A 15,951-nucleotide genomic window follows, 5' to 3' on the forward strand; every position below is an offset into this window, starting at 1 on the left:
AAACAACTCTTTTCCTTAATGTAAATCTGCTATTTCCAAAGGAATTTAGCTCAAAATTAGGCCTTTGCATCTGGCCTTTGGGAAATATGTTGAGGGCCACATTGTAAGAGGTACATGGAGCTCATCTGAATTAGTTTTAACTACTGTTAAAATTAAATGAAATAGGGACGCGGTGGCTCAGTGCGTTAGGATGCTGAGCTTGTCGATCAGAAGGTTGGCAGTTTGGCGGGTTGAATCCCGAGTGCCGCGTAACAGAGTGAGTGCCTGCTACTCGTCCCAGCTTCTGCCAACCTAGCAGTTCGAAAGCACATAAAAATGCAAGTAGAAAAATAGGGACCACTACGGTGGGAAGGTAACAGCGTTCCATGCGCCTTTGGTGTCTAGTCATGCCGGCCACAGGACCACGGAGACGTCCTCGGACAAGCGCTGGCTCTTCGGCTTTGAAACGGAGATGAGCACTGGTCCCTAGAGTCGGAAACGACTAGCACGCATGTGCGGGGGAACCTTTACCTTTACCTAAAATTAAATGTAACTCAGGGATGTTGTTGTTAGTTTTTTGGGGGCGGGGTTGGGGGGGAAGTGAGAAGGGAGATGGTACTTTTAAGTCAGGGATAATTCCTGGAAACTGCCTGGACAACTTCCTGCAGGTTTTTTTGGCAAGATTTTCAGAGGTATTTTGCCAGTACCTTCTCTCCTGCCTAGAGCTAAGAATCACTCAGTTGGTTCCGTCCTTAAAGCAGGACTAGAACTCAAGAGTTTCCTGGTTTCTTATTGACACTAGTATCTGTAACCATCACACCAAACTGGCTCTCTGCTCAGTTTAATTATATTTAGCATAACTCTACATGTGTTGATAGCAGAGCTAATTTGGTCTGGGGGTTAAGGCATCAGGATAAAAACCAGGAGATTGTGAGTTCCAGTCCCACCTTAGGCATGAAAGCCCGCTGGGTGATTTTGGGGCAGTCCCTCTCTCTCACTTCACCTCACGGGGTTGTTGTTGTGGGGATAAGAGGAGCCTCACAGGGTTGTTGTTGTGGGGATAAGAGGAGGAAGAAGGGGTATTAGGTATGTTCATTGCTTTGAGTTATTTATAAATAATAACAACAACAACAATCACCACCAAAAAATCTCTATCCTCCTCTGCCATTATCTTGAAATACCAAATGGCTAAATCAGTGTTTCTCAACCATGGCAACTATAAGAGATGTCCATACCTCTTAAAAAGTTTGTTAAGGTTGAAAAACACTGAGCTAAATGATGTTGGGAAAGATATTTTATGATCCCCGTCAGCGGTATTACCGTTACTATAGACACAACATAGATCAAGCCCAAGGAGGTAAAGGAAACACCCTTACTGTCACCACAGAGTGCTGACATTGTGATTACCAGGAAAGCTCAGGCAGTGCTCTTTAGATGCTGATAAAACTGTGTAGTACAACAGAGATAAAGGGTAATTCATCAGGTAAGACTGAACTTATCCCTCTGTAAAAAATACAGCTATAATAAAGTTACTTTATGTCAGATAACAAATGTAATTGCTCCACCTGTTTTTTTTAAATGACTGTACAAAAGAAGAAGAAATATCTTACTTGGCGACTTAGTGCTGCTGTAATGGTTAAAGAAGCATGGCTTATGAACATGGACACCTTGTTTGTTCACCTGGTGAGACTGAGTAGCTTCTTTTAATTGTGAGAGAATCTGCCTTCCGCTGCGTTGGCATGAAGCATTTACCTCAAATATCTACAAGGGAATTGTAAACAACAGATGACTTCATAACACAACGACCTCATCTCTGCACTATTTACCACTAGGACAAACCTTGAAGCCAAGCTCCTGGGCACAAGCGTAGACGGCTGCCGTCTTCCCTATCCCTGGGGGTCCAATGAGCAACATGGTGTTGCACAGAATGTTCTCTTCATCGCTGACTGATGTGTCATCTATGAAGTCCAAATGCTCCAAGGAATCTGTTCAGTTACAGAATGGCACAGATAATAAAAGCAGCCTTAACTGGAACATGTACACCTAGACCACGGGTTGGCAACCCGCGGCTCTGGAAACACATGCGGCTCTTTCAGCCTTCTGGTCATCTTTCAGCGGCTCCCAGTCATCCTCTGCCATATGCAGAGAGAAAGACAGAGAAAGGCACTTGCGCTTCTCTCTCTCTCTTTCTCTCTCTCTCTGTGTAAAAAAAAAGAGAGTGGCCTCACACTGTTTTCCAACAAGATGACAAGCTTATTGGGCGGGGCTCCTGCCTTTGCTGCATCTCCACAGGAAGCAGCAGAAAGCAGCAGCTCTCAAGGGCAGAGACCCAGCCCAATAAGAATGTGTGTCAGTTTGTTGGAGAACAGCATGAAGCCAGCTTGCCAGATGAGCAGAAGATCAGAGAGAGGGAGAGAGGGAGGGAGAGAAAGAGAGGGAGAGAGAGAACTCATGCACAGCAGCCTCTATTTTTTTTAATTAAACTCTTCAATCAAGCTCCCCACCCCTTTTTTTCCCCTCTGGGAAATGGGTCCAAGTGGCTCTTTGAGTGTTCAAGGTTGTCGACCCCTGACCTAGACCAATTTTTAGTTCTTGGATTCCTTATCCGTATTCATTTCAAAATGCACGTCCTGGCAATCCATGAGAAAAACAAAAGCTCAAAGATCAAATTAAACATTAATATTTTACACGAAATGTATCACCCCCCCTACTGGGCTCTCGATGTAGCTCACGCTAACAACTATAGGTAAGCCCGATACATTTTATTTTAAAGAATGAGGAAAGATTCCAATATACCATCTCTGCTGCCATTCTTCTTTTCTTTTTGTGTTCTGTTTTCTTCCCAATTGGCTTTTCTTTTCCATTCACACAGCCACCTAAAAATAAAGTGAATGCCACATTGTCATCGGCAGCAATACATTCTTATGTCGAATCCTCCATGTTTCTAAAAGACTGAATGTGTCTGTCTGTCTGAATATCGATAGCTAGATACTGGCAGATAGATGATACAGTGAGAGAACCAGATGCAAAAACAATTGTAATCGTTTGGGGGAATATCCTTGAGGCAGGAGAAAGGACCGTAGCCAGGACAATGCTCTGAATAGCAACATCTGTCACCAGAAGGAATGGAAGACTGGTAAATCTCTCAGGAGGGACCCTCCCCTGGAAAGGAAAGGCAAGTGGGGAGAGATGGGCTTTCAGACCTGGCAAGAGTCTGTTGAAAGGAAAGGTAGCGTTTGTATTCATGGTATTGGTTTCTTGTCTGGACTACCTCGAAGGGCTGACAATCATTTATTTTTATTTTAAATAGTTTCTGACCTCTGCAGCTTTTTAATTGCTTCGGTGTTCCCTATAAGTTCACTGGAGTTTTGTGGCTGGTATTTTTCTGTCCAAAGCATATCTTCACTCGCAAAATCTGTAGGCGGGAAAATAAAAGTTATTTGTTTTATTAAGGTATCTCGTGCATTTATTACGTCAAAACCTAGCAGTTATTCAGGCCAAGCGATTACCCCAAGCGATACCGCTTGACGTTTCATTCTGTCTTCAGTTAATCAAAGTTTAATATCTGAATCCAAAGCTGCAGTTAGTTTTAGTTATCGCTTTAAACAAACCAAGTTCGTGATAGAGATAGCAATTTGCTTCTTTCAATAAGAAATAATGAAAATTAACAAGAGGTTTTCAGAGAGAAGGACAAGATGGATTCATCAAAATCCATAAATTATTGAAAGGACAGATTCACTGAGACACCACAGTTTAAAATCGCTTAAGATTTATAACTAAATAAAATAATTAAAATAGCAGCAACATGGAAGCAACATTATATTGCTGAAGCAGAAGGAATATCTGGAATCCTCCTAGTCTGAGGTTCATTATATACTTTCCCATTACGATTCTCTGATGCAGGCAGTGCATTACCCAATTTATGTCTCGTCAATCTGTTTTAAAATGAAGCTTTCCATACAGGTAGTCCTTAGGGACCATTCAAAATTACGGCACTGAACAATGTGACTTAGGTCCATTTTTCACACTATGACCACTGCAGCATTCCCACAGTCATGTGATCAAAATTTGGCTGTCTGGCAACTGGCATGTACCTATGACGGTTGCAATGCCCCTGGGGTCACGTGATCACCTTTTCCAACTTTCTGACAAGCAAAGTCAACAAGGGAAGCCAGATTTACTTAACAACCAAGCTACTAACTTAACAACTGCAGCGATTCACTTAACCGCTGTGGCAAGAAAGGTCATAAAGTGGGGCAAAATTCACTTCACAACTGTCTTGTTCAGCAATGGAAAATTGGACTCAATTATGGTCCTAAGTCAAGGACTACTTGTAGTATATTCCTTGCTAAAAATAAATAAGTTCTAGCTTTATGATTACCACACGTATTTTCTAAAGCATTCAGAGTAAAGCCAGTTACCAGAAAGATTGGTGAGTTTTGATCCAGACTGAGAATCTTCTGTTGTTTCGATCTCAGGATTTTTCACCTTAGCCGTATCTATTAGGAGGCTATTTTCTGCACCGGTCAGTTTCGCACATGGTATCTGGGAAGGGCTTTTTGATAATTCAGGCTCTGGTTTTTCCTTCTGGTTCTTCCTTTTGCATTTGCGATCTTCACTTTTTCGTTTCCTTTTACCTTCTTTCTGAACTTCAGCTGCGATTGTTTCAGAATTAATGGATTCACATTTATTTACTGGTTATAGGGAGGGGGGGGAAAGCAAGATGTTATATCCTTTTGCTTTTCTAGCATCAATTATTTAATATACCCAAAAGGCATTAGGACTCTCATCTTAAGTATTGTAAAGTTCTCTTTCAGCTACTTGTGCTCTCAAAAAGAAGCTACTCAGAATTACCGTATTTTTCGGACCATAAGACGCACCCAGTTTTTAGAGCAGGAAAACAAGAAAAAAATATTCTGAACCAAATAGTACCGGTATACTAAAACAGGGCTTTTCAACCTTTTCATCCATTGTACCACTTTTAGGACAAGGCAATGTCCGAGTACCACCAGTCGCCCAGCAAGGTGTCAAAAACATGACCCCCCCCCCAAAAAAGGAAAAAAAATGATAAAGTACAGGTAGTCCTCGACTTACGATTCACTTAGTGACTGTTCAAAGTTACGACAGCACTGAAAAAAGTGACTTATGACCATTTTTCACACTTATGACCGTTGCAGCATCCCCAGGGTCATGTGATTTACATTCGGATGCTTGGCAATCAATTCATATTTATGATGGTCACATTGTTCCAGGGTCATGTGATTGCCTTTTGCAACCTTCTGACAAGCAAAGTTAGTGGGGAAACCAGATTCACTTAACAATCATGTTACTAATTTAATTTCTCTCTCTCCTTCTCTTTCTCTCCCTCTCTCCCCCTCCCTTTCTTTCTCTCTCCTCTCTCTCTTTCTCTCCCTCTCTATTTTTCTCTTTCCCTCTATTTCTCCCTCTTTCTCTATTTTTTTTTAATCCCATTTATATCCTGCCCTTCTCCGAAGACTCAGGGCAGCTTACAATCTAAAGCACAAATCAATGTGCTTAGCAATAGCCTTCATTCTATGTATATGCCTGCTTATTAGGGCTTTCGCCCCCCCCCCCCAAGCGGCATTATTGCAAAGTCAGCTTATTGCCCCCAACAATCTGGGTCCTCATTTTACCTACCTCGGAAGGATGGAAGGCTGAGTCAACCTTGAGCCTGGTGGGACTCGAACCTGCACTAATTGTAGTCTCTCTCTCTCTCTTTCTTTCTCTCCCTCTTTCTCCCCCCCTCTATTTCTCTCCCTCTCCTTCTCTCTCTCTCCCTTTCTCTCCCTCCCTATTTCTTTCTCCTTCTCTCTCTCCCTCTATTTCTCTCCCTTTCTTTCTCCTCTCTCTCTCCCTTTCTCTCCCTCCCTATTTCTTTCTCCTTCTCCCTCCCTCTCCCATTGTCCCTTCCTTCTTTTCTTCCTTCCTTCCCTCCCTCTTTGTCCTTCCCTCTCCGCGTTAGAGCAGTACCCGCGGAGGCGGCCCTGCAGCCCGGCTTTCTCTTGCAGAAATCAAGCTGAAACGGAGCAAGGGAGATTGCCAGGAACGCGAATCGGCCGATCTCGCGCTCCTGCAATCTCCCTCACTCCGTTTCAGCTTCCCTTGCTACAAGAGAAAGCAGGCTGAAAGCGAGCGAGGGAGATTACAGCAGCGCGAGATCGGCCGATTCACGTTCCTGGCAATCTCCCCCGCTACGTTTCAGCCTGCTTTCTCTTGTAGCAAGGGAAGTTGAAACTGAGCGAGGGATATTGCAGGAGTGTGAGATCGGCGTTTCTCAGCACGTGCCGATTCGTGCTCCTGGCAATCTCCCTTGCTTTCCACTTGCGGAGGTTGGGGCTGGCCATATGGATCACCTTCGGACCATAAGACGCACCCTCGTTTCCCCCCCACTTTTTTGGGGGGGGAAAGTGCATCTTATGGTCCGAAAAATACGGTAGGTCAATCCTCTAGGACAGACTAGTATCTATTTTTCTAGAAAATACATTTCCCTCAATTAAATCTGTTCATTTGCTACGTATACCTAAACAATAATTTTAATTGCACATCTGGGAAAGATTGAGGGCAAGAGAAGAAGGGGACGACAGAGAATGAGGTGACTCGATGGAGTCACTGAAGCAGTAGGGGTGAGCCTAAATGGACTCCAGAAGATGGTAGAGGACAGGAAGGCCTGGAGGAACGTTGTCCATGGGGTCGCGATGGGTCGGACACGACTTCGCAGCTAACAACAACAACTGCACATGCTGCTAACCTTGTTTATTATTTTCAGGAGGAGTTTGTTTTTTCAAAAGTAGATCAAAAAATAGTTTCACCGGTAACTGAGTGTTGGAAGATTGAATCTCTTCCAACAAAAGATCCCTCTGCATTTGGGAAAACACTGGTCGCCACCCAGATGGCTGCAAATAAAAGAAAACACATGCCGTTTGCATACTGAATATTTCTGGTAATTAACAATTGTTTGATAAGGACACAATATTCTCTAGAAACTATGCAGTTAAAAATATGATGTAATAAAATTCACTTCAATCATTAAAATTGTCGCATAAAATTTGTTCACATGCATTATTCATACATATGCATTATCATGATTCCTGTGAATTTTGATCTATCATTCTTGATTAAATGTAATCCTTTGGAGAGGAATGACTGATCTTTTCTTTTCCTTCCTTCCTTCCTTCCTATTTTTTTTTTGCTATCTTTGGTCTTATGCTGTTTTTGTCTTTGTTATATTGTTCTTCGTTTTTAAATGTTTCAGCAATTGTAAGCTGTCCACAGTCACTAAGAGTTAAGCAACATAGAAATGTAATTTTTGGTGCTGCTGCTATTATTAAATTATTGCTGTTAGCCTTGGGATGGTAACATTGTTCAATAAGTGGTATTTCTTCTTTCGAGAATGGGGCATTGGAATGTCATTTTAATGTGTGCCATTATGTGTACGTGACAATAAAGGTTATCTTACCTTAAATTAATATTGTTATACCATTCCATATAATATTGTTCTTAGATCAGTAAAATCATGTATATAATGCTACCAAAACTCCCCCAGACACTAGTAAGACATTTCTAAAATGTAAAATCCACAACAATTTATACCAAGTAAGAACCTAATGACAGCGACTAACTTAGCTTATAATTCCTGCCTTATAAGAAAAGGCAAATCAAAAGTCATTGAACTTTTTTGCTGAATTCCTATAGCTATGAAAACTGTTCTCGCCACTGCAAGAAACTAAGCAGGAGCAATCAGGCAGCTGCACTAGCATGTTATTTGCAAACAACAGTGGGAATTCTAGTTCTCTATTTTTTGTTAAGATGTCACAATGTTTACTCAAAATGGTCGTAAGAATGTTTGTAAAATACTAACCGCCACAACTGCAGAATCATTGCTATTAGATTGTATAGTTAAAACTGAGAGTTCACCCAGTGAAAGAGTAAGTTTTGCAACATCGGTTACTTCAGAATTCACATCCTTAAGTTTAGTTAAGAAGGAACAAGAAAGGGGTGCCAATCTCCACATCAAGCATCCTACGAAAGAATAAAAACAGAGTTAACAACTTTTAGAAAGAGATTCTTGAATAGAAATTATAGGAGAATCAACTTATGGGACAATATTCATTTATCTGCCACACACGTGTTGGTAATTAACAAGTGTCTTGGGAGAATGCCAGACACAGTACATCAGAAATCAGTATTGCACAGAGAAACTTACTCTAATGAACTGAACTTAAACGTAGAATAAACACCTGACTGTTAAGTTCTCTAAGCGAAAACTCATTGGCTGGCCTGCCCACTAACACAGATGCAACATTACTACACACTTATTAGTCTGCACTCCTATGTGACCTACATTTATATTTCTAGTCTCTTCTCTGGCTATCTTTCCTTAATATCTGGTCTCTTATCCCTCAAAAGTACTAAGATTCTGATGCAAAATATTTCCACAAACACAAAATAGCCACTTCATCAAATAAAAACATTTGACGATGTGGCTATTTTGTGTTTCTGGAAATATTAAGGAGAGATAGACAAAGAAGAGACTAGAAATACAAATGTAGGTCATCTGGGAGTGCACAATACAGGCAATCCTTGACTTATGACCCCAATTTTTCTGCGAGACAATTGTGAAGTGAGTTTTGCCCCATTTTACGACCTTTCTTGCCACCAGTTGTTAAGTCAGTCACTGCAGTTGTTAAGTTAATAACACAGTTGTTAAGTGAATCTGGCTTCCCCATTAGCTTTGCTTTTTGGAAGGTCAAAAAAGGGGATCACATAACCCCGGGGACACAGCAACCGTCATAAATAGGAATCAGTTGCCAAGCTTCCGAATTTTGATCACATGACCATGGGGAAGCTGCAACGGATATAAGTGTGAAAAACGGTCATGTCACTTTTTTTCAGTGCCCTTGTAACTTTGAACCCTCACTAAACGAACTGTTGTAAGTCGGGCACTACCTGTACTAAGTATGAAGTTGTACTAAGTTGTATCTGTGTAAGTGGGCAGCCAACAATGGGTTTCTTAAAAATAAATCTTATAAGATCAGTAATACAGCTACAGAGGAAGCACGGAGTAAAAAAAATTACACTGTTTACTTTGATTCCTATTATCTTCTCATATGAAACAAGTGGATCTTAGTTTTCTTTATTTCTCCAATTCTCTCCCAACCAAAAAGCAATTACAATCAGATCTGGCTTTATCAAATATGTATTAAGTGGATCTTAGACACAGTACATTATATTTTCTGAGGGATCTTTAGGGTTCTCTAAGCTTGGCGGTTTTCTTGCAGATGTTTCATAACCAAACTAGGTAGCAGCATCAGTGCTAACAGAGTTGAATGCGAAGAACGGTACTGTAGTTTAGATAAGGCATTTCAATGTATAATAATTTTATGCCTTCCATAGCTGCTTATATAATTTGTAAAATACCATCATTTCACAAATCCCCATGATATACTATAGCAGATATTTAGTAGTCAATGAAGCCACTTCCTCCTAAATAGTCTGCTGAAATAAGGTTTCGCTGTACTCTCAGTCCAAGCATCCAGTATTAAATGTGCCAATAAACTCCCTTTAAAGTGAAAACGTTCAATAACTTTATATTCATTAAAGGAACTTGAAAAAAGGTCAGCACTCACTGTCGTCCTTCTGCTGAACATGGATCACTTTTTGAAAACAGGAATTAGCTGCAGAAGATGCTTCCAATGCCGCTGCTTTTTTTGCAATCTGTTTCTTTAACGATTCTGGCAAACCGCTCATTAAAAACTCACGCTTTGCTTTGAACTCTGTGTGATCTTGCGAGTTTTCAGACTCATCTTCACTAAGGAAAATGACAACCAAAAATAACTAAGCTTCAGTACAGAGCAACTGGATACCGCAATACTTTTTTAAGATCTGAAGAAGCTTACTAAGAGTATTAAGAACTGTTAAAAAAAAGAGGTTTTTTTGAAAACAAAAATGACCTCCCCCGGCAATGCATAACTAAAAGGGAGTTTCAAATGTTCCCTGTTTGAAAGGCAAACATTGAGGCCAAGTTAGACAGTAGCTAGTCCTCAAGTTATACTTGCTCCCTTAGCGAACGTTCAAAGTTATAACGGTCTCCCCAAAGGATATGACTGAAGTCGTGATGGGTGGTCCCCCAGTCATGGGTTCACATTTCAGCTACTTATGAATGCTCCGGCATTACAGCTGTCTCCAGCATCTGCACTTGGCTGGAATGGTTTAGTAGTGTCTCCAGCTTGAGCAGAGGGGTTTGACTAGAAGACTTCCAAGGTCCCTTCCAATTCTGTTATTCTATTATTATTATTCTGTTATTTTGACTAGCCTGCTGCCTGACACCAGTTCTTCCTGAAATACTCTATTGGGACTGGTATTTGGAGACTTGTGGGATTCTAGAGCTGGGAGACTTCAACCGCCATGCCTTGGGTGCAGAATATGGATAAGCTCAGGGTTGCATAACTTCCATGGGGTGGCCTCTGTTCTATTTCAGAGGTCCTCAATCCCTGGTCCACAGCCCGGTGCCGGGCCGTGGCCCCTTGGGAACCAGGCTGGGCAAAGCGGCGGGTGAGTGCGTGAAGCTCTCCCCACCCACCACCACCACCAATTTGCAGAGCCGGAAAAGTTAGGGACTGCTGTTCTAAATCTTAATACACTTTGGCAATTGCATATTAAAAAAAGATGCATCTTGAAATAGAGGGATCATTATTCAAAGATAAGAGGACACCGCTGTCAGTCCGTTGTTACAGTCAGATCATTTTCTGGGCAATTTGCAGTTTGTTGATATACCTGTCTTCTGCAAGAATGGGAGATCAATTCAGATAGAGGCCATGGGCTTACAGGTCTTTTAGGGCTTTCATAGGTGAATGGGGTTGGGCAATTCACTATGCACCTTATTCCATTCTTTAATATACAGACCACAAAGATATTGAATAAGATTGCCTGAATGGCATCTCAGTAATAGTTGCTCCCAAGGGTCATCTTGGTTTATTAAGGACCTCTGGATGATGAAAGAATTACAGATATACCAATAGAAGAGAATATATGTAATTTGGGGTTGAACCATGGAGTTCTTTGTACTGTCTGAACCTGGTTGTTGGCTTGCAGATGTTTCATTACCCAACTAGGCAACACCATCAGTGTATACATACATACATACATACATACATACATAACACATCCTTTTCCCAAATTACACATGATATACAAACATGCCTCTATCAAATGTCTTTCTGAGCACTAACTGAAGCTACACATTTTTGAATCAAGAGGCATCTGGCTAGACAAACAAATTCTAGTGACAATTTTCAATTTAGTTATAAGTAGTTATATCATTACTCCGTGTAGCTATAATGGACTGACCTGGATTTGACAAAAATAATTGCTTCATCTGTAGATTTTTTATGTTTTTTCCTAATTGCCAAAGACATTTTCTCCTTCCCTTTAAAGAAAACATATTATTAAATTAGTATTAAATTATGTATAGGCAATACTTTAATCTTAATCTAGTAATGAAACAATGTAATAAGAGAAATAAAAAAATCTCTTTATTTTTATGAATCTTTCCAGGCACTATTACACAATCTTACACAATGACAAGGGCTCCTCTAATTTTTCTCTTTCTAAATATGGTCCAGATTTTGTAAGATTTTGGTGATCTCAGCTGTGATGCCCTGTGGTCTTGCACAGTAACCTTACACATTCTGATGCGGCACTGGTGAAATTTCCTGAGGCTTGGAGTTCTTGTGAATTCTACAATTAAAAAAAATAGTAATTCTGTAGCTCTACAGGTGCCATCTAAAGCTGCTGCAGAAATCCTGGCACCCGTGACAACATTATTTATAATGTTTTGCACGTGGCATTATTTGGATACCTCAGGTAGCCTCTGCTTAAAAAACATCATTTTGTTCAGTGACTGTTCAAAGTTATGGCGGCACTGGAGACATGACAGTTATGACAGGCCCTTGAAGCTATGACCATTGTAGCACCCTAAGTCAGGGGTAGGCAACCTCGGCTCTTTTATGACTCGTGGACTTCAACTCCCAGAATTCTGGGAGTTGAAGTCCACGAGTCATAAGAGTCGAGGTTGCCTACCCCTGCCCTAAGTCATGTGATCAAAATTTGAGTGCTTGGCAACTGACCTGTATTTATGACTGCGGAATGTCCTCCAGTTGCACCCAACCTGTTTTTGCCATATCTCTGCCCTTTTGGCTATCCAGCTCTCTGCCACCCCATCCCTCCAGCTGACCTTCACTGTCTTCTGACAAGGCACGCCAGGCCAAGGCAGCTACTTGTTCTTTGTGATGCCTCGTGACACTTCCACAAGGCCTCACAACACCTGATCAGTAGCAGGAGAAAGAAGATGGCAACTGTCAATTGAGGGATGATGAGGGTTGGCAGGGGCAGCTGAGTGCAAGGCAGCCAAAAGGACTGCAGAGATGGGGATGAGGTAAGTGAGTGGCAGAGCCTCATTCACTGAAGAGAGCTCACCAGGCCTGACTGGAGAGGAGGCAGTAGGAAGGAACTGGCAATTCATTTAGGACAGGAGAAGAGTGAGGTCCTCATCTAAGGACAGCAACTGAGACTACTGGAACTGCTCTTGATCAGTGGTACAGTGCAGTTTAGCCTAACGCCTGCTTCACTTAGCGGGGTAAATTCTGGACCCAATTACAGTAATTAAGCAAGGACTACCTATATCAGGGGTGTCAAACTCAATTTTATTGAGGGCCGCATCAGCATTGCGGTTGCCCTCAGGGGGCCGGGTGGGTATGGCCAGGGTGGGCATGGCCTACTGGGTGGGCATGGCCAGCTCTACATCGTTCGCATCAAGGGTGCCTATGGGGGCCTGGGCAGGAGTGGGACAGATCTGAGGGTCTCTGGCAGAAGGAGGGTCTCTGGGCCAGGGCCAAGGCAGTGGGGGCCGTTCCCTCACTGTTTCCAGGATGGCTTCGCGGGCCACATGAAACCACTTCGTGGGCCGGATCCGGCCCCCAGACCTTGTGTTTGACATGTCTGACCTATATATTTCAAATGTTTACTTTAAGCATACAATGTTATGTCTCCTTAATGTATTAGGTACATAGACTTTAGGTCAGGGGTCTCCAACTCCCAGGCCCCGGCCCTCTCGGAACCGGGCTGCACAAGTGGCAGCCGAACGTACGAGCAAGCGCAGCTCCATATGCACGAGTGGTGGGCACTCACGCTTTTGCGGGAAGCTCCATTTGTGTGAGTGGTGGGCGTGCCGCTTGCCCCAACAGTCCACAAAGCTGGAAAGGTTGGAGACCCCTGCTCTAGGTAATCAGAAATGGCTAGATTGTTTCTACAGATCTAGGAAACAAACAGTTATAGGCAGACATTCTCACAGTGTATCTCTCACTCTTCATTATCTTTATTTTATAGTGCAGAATTTAAAATATTCTTGTTCACTACTGCCTTTATATATTTCCCCTTACAATTTTTGACAACTTCTCATGTGATAAATATTAGGGATAAAGAAGTCATTTATTAAGTATTAGCTTCCAGTGGATCAAGCTAACTTGACGAAACACTGCATATCCAAATTATTGGGGGAATAATTTTGCCCTTCATGGTTGTTCCTATCCCAGCCATCAAATTTATGGCTGTTATTTACACGATTATAAAGAGACAGGATTTATGATCACAGATCTCGCTTTGTTTCTACTGTAGCCATTTAACATATTGTAAATAAGTAGCACTGATTACCATTTGGCTTCTTAGTTGCCTTCACAAATTTGGTCTTTTTCCCCAATACATCGTTTACACTTTGGAGTTTTTTGGGATTTTCTGTGTAATCTGAAACAGTGGTAAGACTCCATGTGCCTGAATCCAGAGCCTCCGAGTTCTGCATAAAAACAAATATTAAGAAATTAATATTGCTACTCAAAAGACTGGAGGAATCTTTGATTGCCTGTTGGTGATGTGTGGGTGCATACTTCATCATCTTGCTCCCTCCCCCCCAATAATTTGTGGAAATTTCCTAACATTTAATGCGTAGATTCTCTAGTAAATTAATATCCTTTTATATTTCATGCAATGTTAGTATGCCCATGGAGCTCAGGGCACATTATAGCTTCATGGGCAATCAATCTCTCCACAGTGCTTTACAGCCGTTTCTAAGAGGTTTACAGAGTCAGCATATTATCCCCCAACAATCTGACTCATTTTACTGACTTCAGAAGGATGGGAGGCTGAGTAATCTTGAGCCGCCGCCAGGATCAAACTTCTGGCAGTGACCAAAGTTAGCCTGCAATACTGCATTCTAACCACTGTGCCACCATGGCATATATAAATGTGGCAAACCATTAGAAGCATGGTTTATCATGAACATATTCCTTAATGTGGCTCAGTTTTTATCATGTCCTCTTCAATCAGTTCTAGGCATAACTAATAGATGCTATCCCCATAACAAATCTACAGTAAATGAAAGGGATGCCCTCTGGTTAAGAGGAATAAAGAAGTATCCTGCAGATGACACAGTATGTCCAAAACAAACAATGGACTGCTGGTTTCTAACTGCCACTTAAGGAAAGAAGCCACCAAGTAAGAGCATTCAAGAATAAGCTTAAAACTGAAACCTTTCTTACAAAACAAATATCTTAATATGTGCTCTTCCTTCATCTCATTTCCAGTGATATAGTTAATTTCGAGTGCAGAAAGCTAAATAATCATAATGCTGGTAACATTAATGTCCTAAACTGTAACTAATATTAATAGAATATCCAGTTTTTTCTTTCTTCTTCTCTATGTTCAATACTCTAAGATACTTAAATAGAATATTAAGAATGTAAGAATACTGTACTGAAATAATATGTTGTATCAAGATTTACAGTAACACAATAATAAGTAAAAAATAAGGCATGTTTTCATGTTATTGTGCTGTCCAAATATACCTATTATAACTTAGAAAACACTTGGGTTGGTTGAAAACTTTCTACTGCATGTTTTGCTATAATTAAACTTTTAAATGAATGTAAAACAAAACATGTCTAACAAAGCAAGTTTATTACTTGAAACTCAACAGGAAAGAAATATTTATGTTGTTTAATTTCAACAGCAAAATTACATACATCAGTGATCTCAATAGACTTACTTCTATTTTTTCTAAATGTTTCTTTTCAGCAAGAGCCCGTTGTCTAGAAGAGCGTCTTAAAGATATATGGGACCCTTCTTCCACAGTTCTTGATATTCGATTATGCTGTACAGCTTTTGCTTTCTCAACCAATTTCTTTGCTTTGAAAATATTTCTAGAAGTTGAATTCATCTACCAGAAACATGAAAAATAATTAACACCCGTGAGCAGAAATACATGCACCCTTTCCAAAGCATGTGTTTTTCCTTCCCATAAGAGATCTTTGAATATAATGAACTGTATTAATGCCACATATTAAGTAGATCTCTAATATGGTGTAAAACAGGAAAATAATTACAGTTATAACAAATATGTACTGTACACTGCACATATGTACACAAATTTCCGAGCATTCTACTGAGGGTGCCAGTATGAGCCAGTATACTCATTTGCAAAATCTCTAAGTGCAACAAGATCAGCAAATGCCTCAAATTCGCTTTCATTACTCTGCCCATTCATTCTCTAAATATATTATTTGACCACAAGATAACGCAGGTAATTCAAAATTTAAGTTACATGATCATAAGAATGGCAACCCTAGCTTCCATGCAGTGAGAAAATAGGCCTGTGTTTATATTTTTCATGGGCTTAAGAGGCTTAATTTCCATACATCATTCGAAGATCCATTTTCACACTTTAAATCCAGCTATCTAACCTTAATTTTTACAATGATGCCTCAAGGGTTACTTTCATTCAGATTTGTCATACCTTTACATTCTGCTGCGTAAATCTGTCTGAATTATTAATTCGGGTGAACTTCATCCTGTATAAACAAGAAAAAAAAACACCCCACCCCATATTAAAGTTTTTTTAAAAAA

General features: G+C 40.8%; 1 protein-coding gene across 1 annotated transcript in view; it reads right to left on the minus strand.

The window, feature by feature from the left end:
- Window positions 1-15,951, minus strand: part of ATAD5 (ATPase family AAA domain containing 5) — a 35,396-nt gene that overhangs the window by 15,977 nt on the left and 3,468 nt on the right. Inside the window, exons 3-14 of the mRNA XM_081320902.1 lie at window positions 15,842-15,896; window positions 15,095-15,265; window positions 13,708-13,846; window positions 11,347-11,425; window positions 9,627-9,808; window positions 7,859-8,019; window positions 6,749-6,893; window positions 4,401-4,673; window positions 3,298-3,394; window positions 2,776-2,855; window positions 1,819-1,964; window positions 1,590-1,740 (exon numbers count right to left, since the gene is read on the minus strand). Of these exons, the coding sequence (XP_081177028.1) occupies window positions 1,590-1,740; window positions 1,819-1,964; window positions 2,776-2,855; window positions 3,298-3,394; window positions 4,401-4,673; window positions 6,749-6,893; window positions 7,859-8,019; window positions 9,627-9,808; window positions 11,347-11,425; window positions 13,708-13,846; window positions 15,095-15,265; window positions 15,842-15,896 (1,679 nt within the window). The remainder of the gene's footprint in view (window positions 1-1,589; window positions 1,741-1,818; window positions 1,965-2,775; window positions 2,856-3,297; window positions 3,395-4,400; window positions 4,674-6,748; window positions 6,894-7,858; window positions 8,020-9,626; window positions 9,809-11,346; window positions 11,426-13,707; window positions 13,847-15,094; window positions 15,266-15,841; window positions 15,897-15,951) is intronic.

Source organism: Vipera berus, assembly GCF_964194415.1.
Source record: "Vipera berus genome assembly, chromosome: 2".
NCBI classification, from domain to species: domain Eukaryota; kingdom Metazoa; phylum Chordata; class Lepidosauria; order Squamata; family Viperidae; genus Vipera; species Vipera berus.